At 39.6% G+C, this 15,913-nt stretch overlaps 2 protein-coding genes across 6 annotated transcripts; both read left to right on the forward strand.

The window, feature by feature from the left end:
* Positions 1 to 654: 654 nt before the first annotated feature.
* On the forward strand, positions 655 to 6,822 carry LOC111798008 (uncharacterized). Of its 3 annotated transcripts, none has more exons than XM_023680946.2 (10): positions 655 to 809; positions 2,264 to 2,359; positions 2,497 to 2,573; positions 3,496 to 3,575; positions 3,699 to 3,759; positions 3,921 to 3,988; positions 4,089 to 4,170; positions 5,422 to 5,577; positions 5,737 to 5,856; positions 6,460 to 6,822. In XM_023680946.2, exons 2-10 carry the CDS (start codon positions 2,266 to 2,268, stop codon positions 6,628 to 6,630), a joined length of 909 nt encoding a protein of 302 aa, XP_023536714.2. In that variant the 5' UTR covers positions 655 to 809; positions 2,264 to 2,265; the 3' UTR covers positions 6,631 to 6,822. The 3 variants fall into 3 exon arrangements, with proteins under 3 accessions (XP_023536714.2, XP_086981223.1, XP_023536716.2); XM_087125097.1 differs by having other exon boundaries at positions 681 to 816; XM_023680948.2 differs by having other exon boundaries at positions 696 to 928.
* A 1,503-nt stretch (positions 6,823 to 8,325) lies between these two features.
* Positions 8,326 to 15,811, forward strand: LOC111798954 (uncharacterized). 3 transcript variants are annotated; one of them, XM_023682311.2, is made up of 15 exons: positions 8,327 to 8,549; positions 10,295 to 10,374; positions 10,596 to 10,713; positions 10,844 to 11,022; positions 11,528 to 11,610; positions 11,697 to 11,881; positions 12,044 to 12,105; positions 12,694 to 12,796; positions 12,878 to 12,997; positions 13,576 to 13,695; positions 13,812 to 13,932; positions 14,036 to 14,192; positions 14,865 to 14,937; positions 15,281 to 15,408; positions 15,492 to 15,811. In XM_023682311.2, the coding sequence occupies exons 1-15, from the start codon at positions 8,366 to 8,368 to the stop codon at positions 15,612 to 15,614; spliced, it is 1,836 nt and encodes a 611-aa protein (XP_023538079.2). In that variant the 5' UTR covers positions 8,327 to 8,365; the 3' UTR covers positions 15,615 to 15,811. The 3 variants fall into 3 exon arrangements, 2 of the variants coding, with proteins under 2 accessions (XP_023538079.2, XP_086981814.1); XR_015421754.1 differs by lacking the exon at positions 14,865 to 14,937 and having other exon boundaries at positions 8,326 to 8,549; XM_087125688.1 differs by lacking the exon at positions 8,327 to 8,549 and having other exon boundaries at positions 10,609 to 10,713.
* The last annotated feature ends 102 nt before the right edge of the window (positions 15,812 to 15,913 follow it).

A 15,913-nucleotide genomic window follows, 5' to 3' on the forward strand; every position in this document is an offset into this window, starting at 1 on the left:
GTGAGGTGCTAACACACCTTCTCCAATTACAAACAATTATCGAGCCTAAATCTGATTCTTTTTATAAAAAAAGTTACTTTTATTTTACTTTAGTGTCCAATCATAAAAAAAAATGACGATGATTCCTTTATAAGATATACCTCTTCGAGAATGTTTGCCTCTTTGCATCATAAACACGTGGTGATATTAATATTTCAACCAATTAGATAATCATCTGCTTGACTCTAAAATGCTTTAAAAAGTTAACCCATTTATATATTGTTCGTCGTTCTAAACCTATTTCTATTCTTTTAAAAATTACAATATTACCCTTAACCTTTCATCCCGATTTCAAAAGTATCATTGAAGTGAAATGTGTCAAAATATTAAATGAAAATTAGCATTATGGTAACAAGAACACTTTTCCCGGAAGAACAATGTTCCACCAAGTCAACATTGGTTCTACATTGTGACGAGTTTCTATTTTGATAATAGTTCTGAAACGTTTATAAATGATGAGATGCAATACTAAATGAATAATATGATTCTATATTTTAAAAACGTAAAAAAAAAATATATATATATTCGTTACTTTAGGATTAAAAACGAGTATAGTTAAATAGTAATTAACATATATTCTTTTTTTTTAGTCGAAATTACAAAAATTATTCTTTTCTTGGGAGAATAATATCATATCATAGAAAGGGTGGGATTCAACGCTTTTGTACCATATAGTAAGCATTTGTAGGAGCGAGCAAGGGATCTTCAATGGCTTCTCGTAGTGAAAAACCCTTAATTTCTCGTCGGCTTCTTAGGAACTTCTTACAAAGGTGAACTGTATGTTAGCTTTATTTATCAGTCTTCTTCCATTCTCAATTTACAAATCCTCGTGCATCGTTCTTCAGCAAAGAAGCTACACTGTTCGGATCAAGCTGTGCTTCAATTTCTTGTACTGCTATCTATAGAGTTTGATTTTGATAGGATATTTTGTATTGTGTTCATATCAGCTGTTTGTTCTTATGTTTCTCTGATTGCTGCTGGAATTTAGGAAGTTTAGGTGGAAAATCTATTGGGTTTCTTTGAATGCCAAAAACCCTTTTGGAATTTGAAGTTATATTGTGAATTTTTCTTTGAAACTTGGAAGATATTGGGTAGAACTGAAATTTTTGATTGAGATATCGGCTGTTTAAGTTGTGAGATCCCACGTCGGTTGGGGAGGAGAATGAAACATTATTTATAAGGGTGTGGGAACCTCTCCCTAGCAGACATGTTTTAAAAACCTTGAGGGGAAGCCTGAGAGGGAAAGCCCAAAGAGGACATATTTGCTAGCGGTGGACTTCGGCCGTTACAAATGGTATCAGAGCTAGACACTGGGCGATGTGCTAGCGAAAAGGCTGAGCCCCAAGGGGGTGGACATGAGGCGATATGTCAGGAAGGACGCTGAGCCTCGAAGGGGGTGGATTTGGTGGGGGTCCCACATCAGTTGGAGAAAGGAATGAGTGCCAGTGAGGATGCTGGGCGCCGAAAGGGGTGGATTGTGAGATCCCATATCGGTTGGAGAGGAGAACGAAACACCCTTTATAAGGGTGTGGAAACCTCTCCAGCCCCAAAGGGGGGTGGATTGTGAGATCCCACATCGGTTGGGGAAGAGAACGAAACACTCTTTATAAGGGTGTGGAAACCTCTCTAGCCCCGAAGGGAGGTGGATTATGAGATCCCATATCGATTGGGGAGGAGAACGAAACACCCTTTATAAGGGTGTGGAAACATCTCCCTAGCAGACGCGTTTCAAAAACTTTAAGGGGAAGCCTGAAAGGGAAAACCAAAGAAGACGATATCTGCTAGTGGTGTGTATTGTGAGATCTCACATCGGTTGAGGAGGAGAACGAAACACCTTTTATAAGGGTGTGAAAACCTCTCCAGCCCCAAAGGGGGGTGGATTGTGAGATCGCACATCGGTTGGGGAAGAGAACGAAACACTTTTTATAAGGGTGTGGAAACCTCTCTAGCCCCAAAGGGAGATGGATTGTGAGATCCCACATCGGTTGAGGAGAAGAACGAAACACCCTTTATAAGGGTGTGGAAACCTCTCCTTGCCGACGCATTTCAAAAACCTTAAAGGGAAGCCTAAGAGGGAAAACTCAAAGAAGACACAATATCTACTAGTGGTGTGTTTGGGCCGTTACAGTTAGGATCTCTGGATGTTTTGTTAATAACTAATGTTTTCTCATAGGAGCATATATGATTTGGTAATCTCTTAATTGAAATTTGATATCTCTCGTAGGAATGGCTTTTCTGGAGGTAAAACAGAAACTCTTACGCGAGATCGAATCTTTAGGATTCTCGAGGGCCCGAGCAGCCCGAGCACTTCATGTTACTGGTGAGAATGATTGATGACATTCGTAGCTCAAATATAACAATCATATGCAATGATTTGTTATTTGACAAAATATTTGAGTTATATTATTACACTTCATGTCACAAGTTCTCAGATAAAGTACTTTCTTTGTTCTTCAGGAAATGCCAGCTTTGAAGATGCGATGGATTGGATCGTTCATCACGAGAACGATCCGGATATTGATCAAGTGCCCCTGGTATAATTCTCTATTCATATAGACTTCTTCGGTTAGCGTTTAAGATAAATTGCATGCATTCTTTATGGCCGAAATATTGTTGAAGTTCGAGTGTCGATGTTATATAGTTTTTGTGTTTCTCAACCTGACTCGTATAAACTATAGTTCTAGAAGACCATGTTAATGGAAAACGGGTGGATGGGCTAGATTTTTAGTTTCACACGGAGAAGAATGTTGATAAGGAATCAACCCAAGGGAGAGCTCTGATACCAAATGATAAGGAATCACTACAAGGGAAGTAAGATTCGGATTACCTTGTTGATCAAATATCTCAAGGCAAGAACACTTGTTTAAGATTAGAATCACTCCACAAAGATCGATCATGTCTAGCTTGAATGATTCTAAACATGCAATCTAAATTACATAGAATTCCAAAGGAAATGTAAGAGCACTCCAAGGGAAAGTAAAATTCAGATTACCTTGTTGATCAAATATCTCAAGGAAAGAACACACGTTTGAGCTTCGAATCACTCCACAAGCAAGTTTGATCACATCAAGCTTGAATGATTCTACGTAGAATTGCAAAAAAACTTAGTCATTGGCTAAAGGAAAACACAAATGCTTCTTTTACTACATTTTCTAAGTCTCTCTTTACAAAGATAACATACATGACTTTATATAGCTTCAGAATGAAAACCCTTAACCTTCCTTCGTACTTTTTTTTACCATAATTAGCCACTACAGATTAAGTCTTAAAATACATTAAAGAAACACCGTAACTCTAAATTATCATCCATAATAAACTTGTAACCATCTAAGAATGAATGAAGCCCCACTTGAAGCATCTTGAAGCATTTGTTGCATAAATGAAGCTTGATTCTTCTTAAGGTGACGTTAATATTGCATGATTAAGATGTCTGGGTTCATATCAAATGCTATGTAGGTAGCAATAGAGATCGATATCGAATCTCCCGAACCATTTCATATCACAGAGGAAACGAAAAAGAAAGCTAATGAATTAAGGTATGATGCCAGAATTTGTTCATTGTGAACTGCATCTTAAACTTAGAACTGTTTAATCTTCAGTTCCATCATATTAAATTCTTTGATACTTCACTTAAATTCTTATGGATTTTCTATGTTTAGGGATGAAATACTGAAAGAAAAGGAAAAGGAAGAAAAAGAGTTAGAAAAACGAAGGGAAAAGGTATCGCATTCGTTCGTGTTCGTTCCGGGAAAGAACGAATTCTATCTTGATTTAGAATTTGATCTGTAAATTAGTATGCTCTCCAGTCTCCATGACAATATGTTTTGATTCTGTTTCCATGAAAATCAACTCTCATGATTTAGTGCTTTCGATATCTATAGGATCGAATTCGTTCGGGGAAAGAACTGCAAGAAGCGAAACGAATGGCAGAAGGAACTGAATGGAAACGGTGTGTTTTGTTGTTCAATCTTTTTTCTGACATCCTACTATGACACATAAAATGTTGTAACTTTCTGTTTCTAGTGAAAGATTTGTTCTTATTTGCTCAGCTATAAAGATTCTAGACAAGCTGAGATAAAGGAGGAGAAAAAAGCAAAAGAAAAGGTTTTACAAACACTAGAACAGAACAAGGTTTGCTTTCTCCTCCATTTTTTTATGTTCTAGTTTTTGTCGGATTTCTGTCTGGAAATTCTGTTCTTCATGCTGCTGCTCTTTACTGGTTGTTATTGTTCCTGCAATATAAGTGTCCTAGTGTGAGATTCCATGTCGGTTGGGGAGGAGAACGAAGCATTTTGTATAAGGGTGTGGAAACCTCTCCCTAGCATACGTGTTTTAAAAACCTTGAGGGGAAGTCCAAAAGGGAAAGTCTTAAGAGGACAATATCTGCTAACGGTAAGCTTGGACCGTTACAAATGGTATCAGAGCTTGACACTAGGCGATGTGCTAGCGAAGAGGCTGAGCCCTTGAAGGGGGGTGGATTGGGAGGTTCACATTGATTTGAGAAGTGAACGAGTGCTAGCGAGGACGCTTGGCCTTAAAGGGGGGTGGATTGTGAGATCTCCACGTCGTTTGAGGAGGAGAACGAAGCATTTTTTATAAGGGTGTGGAAACCTCTCCCTAGCCGACGCGTTTTAAAAACCTGAGAGGAAGTCCAAAAAGGAAAGCCTTAAGAGGACAATATCTGCTAGCGGTGGGCTTGGGCCGTTACAAATGGTACCTGAGCTAGACACTAGGCGATGTGCCAGCTAAGAGGCTGAGCCCCGAAGGGGGGTGGATTGGGAGGTTCACATCAATTTGAGAAGTGAACGAGTGTCAGCGAGGATGCTAGGCCTCGAAGAGGAGTGGATTGTGAGATCCCACGTCAGTTGGGGAGGAGACCGAAACATTTTTTATAAGGGTGTGGAAACCTCTCCCTAGCATACACGTTTTAAAAACCTTGAGGGGAAGCCCGAAAGGGAGGAAAGCCCAAAGAGGACAATATTTTCTAGCGGTGGGTTTGGGCCGTTACAAATGGTATTAGAGCCAGACACCAAGCGATGTGCCAGCGAGAAGGCTGAACCCGAAAGGGGGATGGACACGAGGCGGTGTGCCAGCAAGAACGCTTGGCCCGAAGGGGGGTAGATTGTAAGATCCCACATTGGTTGGGGAGGAGAACGAAACACCCTTTATAAGGGTGTGGGAACCTTTCCCTAACAGATGCATTTTAGAAAGCTTGAGAGAAACCTCGAAAGAGAAAGCTCAAAGAGGACAATATCTGCTAGTAGCGGGCTTGAGCTGTTACTCTTTTCCATTGTCGACTCGTATACATGAAATTGATTTCTATCTATGTTTTTCCGTTGTCGACTCGTATACGTTATAAAAACCCCATGCACTTCTGTACAGATAGAAAGAAAAAGGGATCTTGGAATGCCCTCTGAAGTAACTAGAAGCATTGCTGCTAAAGCCATCACAATTGGAGCACAGGAAAAGTATGAACATAAATCACAAAATTCAGGCTCTATGAGAGAATGTTTAAGGTCTCTTAGGCACCATCAAAAGGTAATGATATCTATGGAAAACGCTCGGGTCATTTACGTAGCATTCTTATGGAGCTTTACCGCTCATGATTCGAGCACAATGTCATGATTTCGGTCTCGTCTCACCGTAAAATCCTTTGTCGTTTTTGTTACTCCTAATTGTTCTATTTGTGGATTCCAGGATGATCCTGAAAAAGTGAGAAATGCCTTCCAAACTCTCTTCACTTATGTTAGAAATGTAGCAAGAAATCCTGATGAGGAACGGATTCGGAAGATTCCGCTCGGTAATCCTTTGTTCCAGGTAAGTTTTCAAATCCAATATGTTGATTATGATACGAACGTCGTAGATATAACGGCAAGTAAGTTTCTACGAAAATGTATATATCATTCACCAATGAGGCTCAGAAGTTTATTGTAGTGCTTGGTGTCACAATCGCACTCTTGCGATAGCAGGACAATGATTGTGTGACATTTGTTCTAACCAAGCGAATAAGTCAGCCGTGAGAAATTCAGACATCGCGAACAATGTTACATGACTATAAGAAAATAAAGAAATACCACGGTTTAAATAGCATATAACTAAGGGTAGGAAGAAGTGACAACTAGTCATATCCCCCTATAGTACATTTTGGGGCATTTTAGCTCTGATGGGTGTAGACATGGTTTTGATGAACGGTCATACACCCCCATATTGACCCATGAAATGGTAAAGACCTATGTACGATGAAAGCATGTATAAAGGGGTTTGAAATAGGCATGCAACCAGGACAACACGTCCTGGTCAAGCAAGACCGGGACATCTGTCATGTGGTCATAGGCAACACGCCTTGGACAGGCATGAGACCCGTTCATATTTCAACATCTTCATGTTCATTCATCTCTCATTTCTTTTGCACTTCAACAGGAAAGAGTTGGGTGTTTGAAAGAAGGGATCGAGTTTCTCGAGCTTTGTGGCTTTCAGAGAGACGGAGACTTTCTCTACCTTCCTCGTGACAAGGTCGATCGGGACGTTTTAGTCACGGCTGGATTGTTATTGGAATCTGCAATGACAAATCCCTTTTTTGGTATTCTATGATCAACTTTGGTTTATTGAATTTGTCCAAAACCAAAAAGAGAAGGTTCATAGCCTTCTTGCTTTGGGATTTGGACTTGTACTTAAGAACTCTGTGCTTTATAGAATTACTTTCTCAAATGATTGTATGGTATCAGTGGTGATTTGAATGCATAAAATGAAGCCTTTTGGCTGAACCTCTCTTTCCTGAGTTAATTATGTCCAAAAATTTTACGTTCTCGGTTAGTTTTGAGTCTTTAGCTAGCGCCACGTTATCCTTCAGCTGGTCGTCTGGTCCGAAGGTGGCTAACGTGGTCGTTTATCATAGGAAATGCTAAGCCATTCCCCAAGAGACTTCTCCCCTTTCCTCTGCTCCAACCCCTATGGCTACTGAGCTCCGTCCTCCCTTTCATGGCTACTCCAACTCGCCCAAACTCACCGGTAGTAGATATTGTCCTCTTTGAGTTTTCTCTTTTGGGCTTTTCCTCAAGATTTTTAAAACGCGTCTATTAGGGAGCGGTTTCTACACTCTTATAAAGAATGCTTCGTTTTCCTCCCCAATGGATGTGGAATCTCACAATTCACCCTCCTTTGGGGCCTAGCGTCCTCGGTGGCACTCGTTCTCTTTTCCAATCGATGTGGATCCTCCAATCCACCCCCTTTGGGGCTAGTGTCCTTATTGGCACACCGCCTCGTGTCTACCCCTTTTCGGAGTTTAGCCTCCTCGCTGGCACATCACCCGGTGTCTAGTTCTAATATCATTTGTAACTGTCCAAGTCCACCGCTAACAAATATTGTCTTCTTTGGGCTTTCTCTTTCGGGTTTCTCTTCAAGGGTTTTAAAAAGCGTTTGCTAGGGAGAGGTTTCCACACCCCTATAAAAAAATGTTTCATTCTTCTCCCCAACTGACGTGGGATCTCACATATGGCTTCTAAGCTCTGTCCTCCCTTCCATGGTTGCTCCAACCCCTATGGGTTTTGAGCTTAAAGCATAGATATATCGGAGTTAAACACAATGACTAAGTTGTCGAATTGTCTTCGAGCTCGTATATCATGAAAAATGGTAGCAACTCCCAATCATCTGTATTCAAAACGCCGCCTACTTTGCATCACATACACGTGGTGACGACTATGCTCAAAGTCATATTCGACGTGACAAAATATCTTTCTTTCAAATTTATTATAAACAAGCATCCAGTCATTTGAATCATGTCGATTTTCTATCCAACATTCTAATTGATTTTACAAAGTAATTTTGAACCGTTTGTGAATAATCAAATGTGCAATAAACTGAGACAAGTTAAGATAATTGAGTAAAGTTTTTGAATTTTGATAACTATTTAAAAAAAATTCATTAGAAATTTAGACAAAAGTTCGAAACAGTGGAGATCTAAAAATACGATAGTGACTGTGGCACTTGCATGGAGTTTGAAGAACGCGTGTTGTAACAAATCAAGTTCATTGCCAGTAGATATTGTTTGCTTTAACTCTGTTACATATTATTATCCGTCTCACCGTTTTTAAAAAGTGTCTACTGGGAAGAAGTAATGGGCTAAAGCAGCTAATATCTGCTAGCTGTAGACTTGAATTTAATATCGAAGAACAGTTTTTCGGATATTTTAATTTTTTTTTTAATTGAATCTTTAAATATATCATCTTAATTAATGCCCTAATTCACAAAATAGGATTGATTGATCAATGATTAATTGGCAGATAAACACACACAAAAAATCCAGATTATAGAAACGTCACATCCAAAAATGTCCGCCAGTAGAATTTCCTTGTCCGAGACTGCTCCATTGCTCGGGCAGGAGCAAAGCTTCCAATCCCTTCCTACTCGATTCCCTTCCTCCGCCGTCGGAATGGATTCTGGAACCGACGCCGTCATTGCCCGTCAATCGGTCTTCCTCGGCGTCGACGTTGGCACCGGCAGTGCTCGCGCAGGTTTTTCCATTTCCTCGCTTATCTTTATTCAACTTTCCAAGCGATATTGTTTTCATCTGGATTTATTGCGTTTGTTTCGAGTCTTCAATTTGGGGTCCGAATTGGGATGCATGGGAACTGCGTGTGCGATTTTGTGTGCGTTTATGGAATTAAGGATGAAGGATATGGATTTGTCTATTTTGATCCTATGTAATAAGAGATGTAAAGGGTATTGGACAGTGTCCATGTGAGGTGAGAACGAATTGAAGTGGGAGAGGGAGTGTTATAATTATATGGGTGATCGATTAGAGGTCACTTTATCTGGATGGTTAGCTGGTGCGTTATACTTATATGGATAATCAACTGGAGGTTAGTTTTTGGGGGTAGGTTAGTGAGTTAGCTGCCACAGGAGTTGTTGGTCTGCACTTTGATCCCACGTCGGTTGGGGAGGAGAACGAAGCATTCTTTATAAGGGTGTAGAAACCTCTCCCTAGTGGATGCGTTTTAAAAACTTTGAGGGGAAACCCGAAAGGAAAAGCCCAAAGAGAACAATATCTACTAGCAGTGGACTTGGGGCGTTACATTTGTAGGGGAGGAGAACGAAACATTCTTTATAAGAGTGTAGAAACCTCCCTCTAGTAGACGCGTTTTAAAAATCTTGAGGGGAAACTCGAAAGGAAAAGCCCAAAGAGAACAATATCTGCTAACAATGGACTGGGGGCGTTACATTGGTTATGGAGGAGAACGAAACATTCTTTATAAGAGTGTAGAAACCTCTACCTAGTAGACGCGTTTTAAAAACTTTGAGGGGAAACCCGAAAGGAAAAGCCCAAAGAGAACAATATCTACTAACAGTGGACTTGGGGTGTTAGATTGGTTGGGGAGGAGAACGAAATGTTCTTTACAAGGGTGTGGAAAGCTCTCCCTAGCAGACGCGTTTTATAAACCTTGAGGAGAAGCTCGAAAGGAAAAGCCTAAAGAGGACAATATCTGCTAGCAGTGGACTTAGGGCGTTACATTAGTTGGGGAGTAGAACGAAGCATTCTTTATAAGGGTGTGGAAACCTCTCCCTAGCAGACGCGTTTTAAAAATATTGAGGGAAAATTCGAAAGAAAAAATCGAAAGAGGACAATATCTGTTAGCGGTGGATTTGGGCCATTACTTTGCCAGCCAAGTAGCAGTAGGAGAGAGTATTAGCCAAGTAGCAGTAGAAGAGAGTATTGTATTACTTAGCCAAGTAGCAGTAGGAGAGAGTATTGTAAGTAGAGGAGAAATTATTCGGAGGCTGTCGGTGGCCGGTGGTTGGATGGATGGATGAGAGAGAAATAGTATCTAATCATCACGGACATGTATATTATTGAATGCACATCTAATGGAGATAGCTAAGTGTGGTGGCCTCATTCAATAATTTTTCTAAGTAGAGAGATCAGTTTTGGGCCATATGAGCCCTTCATTTCCTACATTGGTTGCTTGGTTTGGGTCGGGGCTTGATTGGATGCTTCTCAATCATTGAGAAGTGCCTGAAAAGAGATTTTTATACTTGTTTTGACCTAAATCAGTAAAGAATTGTGGGTTCTACTGGCAATTAACTTGTAGTTAGCTTCGTTTCAAGTGTTTGTTTGTTACTAGGCAATGGAGTCCATGTTTTCAATAAAAAAAAGTAAACTATTATAGTCCATGTTTGTTAGCCTTCCTATCTAAATTCTGGTTCCTCAGATTGCCTTCTCTGACTGTTAAACATTTATTGTTATGAACTTCTACTCTAGGTATTTTTGACGAGACTGGGAAGCTTTTGGGTTCTTCCAGCAGCCCAATACAAATTTGGAAAGATGGAAATTTTATCGAGGTAATGTAATGTTCATAGTGAGTTGAGCTCAATAGGTGGTTCCAGGCGGATCAAAAATTAAAATTGCATTATATGTAGACAACATGAATCCATATGGCAATAAATTAACTCAACCTGTGAAGCCATTGTCAAATTGAGTTTCAAAATTCTATGACGGCTTGCTGCCTAAAATAGCATGTAGAGCATGCATGATTATTTATGAGCTTTCTGTTTCAAACCAGCAATCCTCGACAGATATCTGGCATGCAGTCTGTGCAGCGGTGAAATCAGCATGTTCCAAGGCGAACATCTCAGGGGAGGAAGTGAAGGGTCTTGGATTTGCTGCTACCTGTTCACTTGGTCTGTATGCATTTAGTTGGTCATTTTATCTTGCTCTATTAAAGATTGACCAACTCACAAAATCATAACTCCTTTAATTAGCATTTGATGGAGTCTCTACAAATTTTCATTTGAAATGGTTTGTCTGCAGTGGCAGTTGATGCTGATGGTTCACCAGTTACAGTGTCTTGGAGTGGTGATTCAAGAAGAAATGTAATAGTGTGGATGGATCATAGAGCAGTAGAGCAGGCTGAAAGGATCAATTCTTTCAATTCAACTGTTCTACAATACTGTGGTGGATCTCTTTCCCCTGAGATGCAGCCACCGAAGGTACCTAAATAGATGTTTAATCCCATTGTTATTTTTTGTGATATACATATTTGCATCAGAAAAGGAACCATTTTTCATTTATTTAGTATAAGATATATCTGAAATATATGATCCTTGGGTTTTAAATTACAAAAAGTTAGAAATGAAAACGGAAAGGAATGATGTAATTTTGCTAAAATAAAACATTTATTTTCATGATCCATCTTCATCATTGAATGTCTATGATTTCTCTCATAGAACAAACAATATGTGATTCTCTTGGTTTGATTTTCTGAGTGGAAAAAATGCTTTTGGATCAAAATAACTGTTCTTTGAGCTCAAATTCTATGTTTTGCAATTGAGAGAAAAGTCCATGATACACCCCTTTTTTTTCTTTTTTCGTTTCTAGTTTCTACGTTTTCTGTTCTATGATCTGGTCTTTGACTATCGAAATGAAGTGCATGATATACCTTTTTTTACAGATTCACAGTCATGGAATATGCTATGATACAGATTATTTTTGCAGCTTCTCTGGGTGAAAGAAAATTTACCAGATACATGGTCGATGGTGTTCAGGTGGATGGATTTGAGTGACTGGTTATCATACAGGTAAAGAATCAATCAAACCTCTTGCTTTGTATAATCCCAAGTTTCGATACCTCTCTTACCTCATTGTCATCGCCTGCATGTTCTAGAGCAACAGGTGATGATACTCGCAGTCTTTGCACCACTGTGTGCAAATGGACCTACCTGGGTCATGCACACATGTCACAGTACAATGAAAAGGATTCTCGAGATATGGAGGCTTGTGGATGGGATGATGATTTCTGGGAGGAAATTGGATTAGCAGATCTTGTTGATGGTCACCATGCCAAAATAGGTCTGGTTGAATTACTTTGGTTTTGAGTGTTTTGATTGATGAAAGACTTAAAATTCCGCCATCATTTTGCACTGACGTGTTCTCGGTGCAGAGATACCTTCTATGGGGCTTGAACTATTTTTTCCTCTGTGCTCATTGGTTAACAATGTATAATGTCATCAGGAAGAAGTGTAGCATTCCCTGGTCACCCCTTGGGCTCTGGTCTGACTCCAATAGCTGCAAAGGTAAGAAATATTGTACACAAAATTTTGATATGTTATAATGAGGGCAAAGAATAATTGTGATGTCCCAAGTTGGTTGGGGAGGAGAACAAACTACCATTTATAAGGGTGTGGAAATCTTCCCCTAGCAGACGCGTTTTAAAGTCTTGAGGGGAAGCCCGAAAGGGAAAGCTCAAAGAGGACAATATCTGCTAGCGGTGGATCTGGGTTGTTACAAATGGTATCAGAGCCAGACACCGGACGATGTGCCAGCCTTCTCGCTGTTCCCCGAAAGGGGATAGACGCGAGGCGGTGTGTCAGTAAAGATGCTGGGCCCCAAAGGGGGTAGATTTGGGAACGGTCGAGGACGCTGGACCCCAAAGGGGGGTGGATTGTGATGTCCCACATTGGTTGGGGAGGAGAACAAACCACCATTGATAAGAGTGTGGAAAACTTCCCCCAGCAGACGCGTTTTAAAGCCTTGAGGGGAAGCCCGAAAAGAAAATCCCAAAGAGAACAATATCTGCTAACGGTGGGCCTGGGTCGTTATAATAATCTAGTTAATGAAGTCATTTTAATTTGATGAAATTGTTATTTTTTTATGCTTATCAGGAGCTGGGTTTGGTTGCTGGAATCCCTGTTGGTACCTCATTGATTGATGCTCATGCAGGTGGAGTTGGAGTGATGGAAAGTGTGCAAGATTCTGATTCTAAAGGTTGTGGTTTATCCTATATTCTCTTTTTAATCTTTTTCCTAATTGAATTTCATTTTTTCATATTGAAAATGCCTGTTGTAGAGATCGATAAGGAGATGATATTGAATCGTATGGCCTTGGTTTGTGGAACATCTACTTGCCACATGGCTGTCTCAAGGGATAAGCTCTTTATTCCTGGTGTTTGGGGCCCATTTTGGTCAGGTATAATTGAAATTAATTCCATTTTTTTTTTGGCCTGTTTTTTCATTTTAAATATTTGCCTATTGAAGATTAAAAAGAGATGGTGGACTTTGTTCTAACTAGGATAATAAAAAAAATGCTTGTACCATCAAAATTTCAATGGATATGTTGTGTGCAAATTATTCCTTGTTCCAAACAACAATGTTTAACTAAAAATATGTGTCAAATTCACTAAATGTGAGTGTTCCTTACTGTTTCGTTCAAAAATATTGAAAGAAACTTAGTTTTTTCACATAATGATTTAAGTGCCTCTACGATGGTCTTCTCGACAGGGTTGAAGTTGTGAGGTTTTATAGACACGAGTAAATGATTTTTTTCTTCCTTATTTTATGCTTAGGACAATCTTTAGTGGATATGGTATGATACTAAAACGAGAAAGCAACTTTTCTTAACGAGTTAATGTCCTTCTGCTATGGGTTTCTTTGTTTTCGTTTTGTTATCTGTTTTTTACGCGTGCTTTCAAACTACAAACCAAATCTTGAAAACTAGGAATTTGGCTAAGAATTTTGTATTTTGTCTATTATTTTTCTGAATGTCAGCTATGGTACCTGAGTATTGGCTCACTGAAGGTGGTCAAAGTGCTACTGGTGCTCTACTTGATCACATAATTCAAAATCATGTTGCCTCTCCTCATCTTGCAAATCGTGCTGCTTCACAAAGTAGGCCTTTTTTGTTGCTTATTTTATTTTAATGTTAATCCTGACTACCCTGGTTAAAGTAGGGTATGCTTAATGATAGTGTCTCATCTGTAATTCTTTGTTTTTTAACCATCCAGATATCTCTGTGTTCGATATTTTGAATAAGTTGTTGGAGGATTTGGTGGTTGATCTGAAGAGTCCATTTCTTGCTGCTTTGACTGAAGATACACACGTACTTCCTGATTTTCATGGGAATAGGTGAATGGATGGCTGAAACATTCATTGAGTAATTCTTACAAGAGCATTTTTTGTTCCTTTCCCTTATATAGATTGTCATGAACTTGATTGCATCATGGATTAGGTCTCCCATTTCGGATCCGAAGTCAAAAGGAGTGATCTATGGCTTAACACTTGACACAAGCGAGCAAGAGCTGGCTATCTTGTACCTTGCCACAGTACAGGCTATTGCATATGGTACACGCCATATTGTGGAGCACTGCAATTCCCATGGTCACAAGGTATGGTGAACTTATCTTTTTTATCCTTGCAAATGGGATTGGATACTTGGCAATGTTGTAATGTTGTAATGTTGTATTAGTTATGTTTAGGTATTTAATTAACTGTGTGTGGATTATCCTTCTTTTCCATCTGACTTCCTTCAATTATGTTTAATTCTTATAGCCATGGAGTCCTCTACATTTTCTCATGGATGTGAGATCTCATATTAGTTGGAGAGGGTAACGAGGCATTCCTTATGAGGGTGTGGAACCTCTCTCTAGTAGACGTGTTTTAAAATCGTGAGGCGGACGGTGATACGTAATTGGCCAAAGCGGACATTATCTACTAGTAGTGGACTTGAGCTATTACAAATGGTATTAGAGCCAGACACTAGGCAGTGTGCCAGCGAAGACGCTGGGCTCCCAAGGGGATGGATTGTGAGATCTCACATCGGTAGGAGAGGGGAACGAAGCATTTTTTATAAGGGTGTGGAAACCTCTCCCTAGTAGACACGTTTTAAAACCGTGAGGCTGACGGCGATACATAACGTGCCAAAATGGACAATATCTACTAACGGGGTGTGATCTCTTGTCTTGTGATTTTGAAATGGTTCTTGGGCAAAGGTTATGTATCTATCTCAGCATTATGCTTTCTCTAATGTAATTTTATTTTTGTTTCTTCTCCTCCAACAGATCAACACTTTACTTGCATGTGGTGGCCTAGCAAAGAATTCATTGTTCATTCAAGAGCACGCCGATATTATTGGTTGCGCTTCACCTCCCCTTTTCATCATATTTTCTTACATGTTCTTCTATTTCCATCATGAACAACTAAGCATTTTGGACTGCTCTTTTCTTTCCATAGGTTGAAATAAATCTAATATTACTACAAGTGTAGAACAATATCCACAACAATGTAGAACAACATAGAATGTTATTTAGGTTAGGAATTACGGATCTCTACAATGGTATGATATTGTCCACTTTGAGCATAAGCTCTCCTGACTTTTCTAAAGCCTTGGGCTTCCCCGAAAGGCCTCATACCAATGGATTATGTATTCCTTACTTATAAACTCGCTTATATTTTGAATTTTGGTGATTGTGAGCAGGTTGTCCTATTATTTTACCTCGGGAAAACGAGTCGGTGCTGTTAGGAGCAGCGATTCTTGGAGCCGTCGCTAGTAGAAAGTATTCTACTCTGCAAGAGGCTATGAAATCCCTGAATGCTGCTGGCCAAGTATGCATAAACTGTTTCCTCATGATCATTCAGCTTAGCTTAGTAGTTTTCTTTGAGTTAACCATTGTTGGTTCAACTGGCAGGTGATTTATCCATGTACAGAGCCAAAGGTGAAGGTATACCATGACGCTAAGTACCGTATTTTCGGAGAGCTTTACAAGAAACAGTTGTCTCATCGCTCCATAATGGCAGAAGCTCTGTCTTAGCTGGTGTCGCTCGGTATGGAATCACAAACACTTCCATCTTGTTTATTCCATTTGTTTGTGTTCTTTGGTTTGTCAAGCTCTGTCTCGCTTGCTGCTTTGCTTCATCAGCTTCTAGCTTTACCTTTTCTGGAATAAGGAAAACATTTCCACAGTTCTGATATTGGTTCTATCTGTTGAAAAGCTCAAGTTTTTAGTCATACACATCTCTCCCTCTCTCTCTCTCTATATATACACACACACATATACATACATATATATATATATAGATGTATGTGCTGCTGCCTAGGATTATTCTTTCA

This window comes from Cucurbita pepo, chromosome 7 (assembly GCF_057944985.1).
Source record: "Cucurbita pepo subsp. pepo isolate OVF chromosome 7, ASM5794498v1, whole genome shotgun sequence".
In the NCBI taxonomy this organism is placed as follows: Eukaryota; Viridiplantae; Streptophyta; class Magnoliopsida; order Cucurbitales; family Cucurbitaceae; genus Cucurbita; species Cucurbita pepo.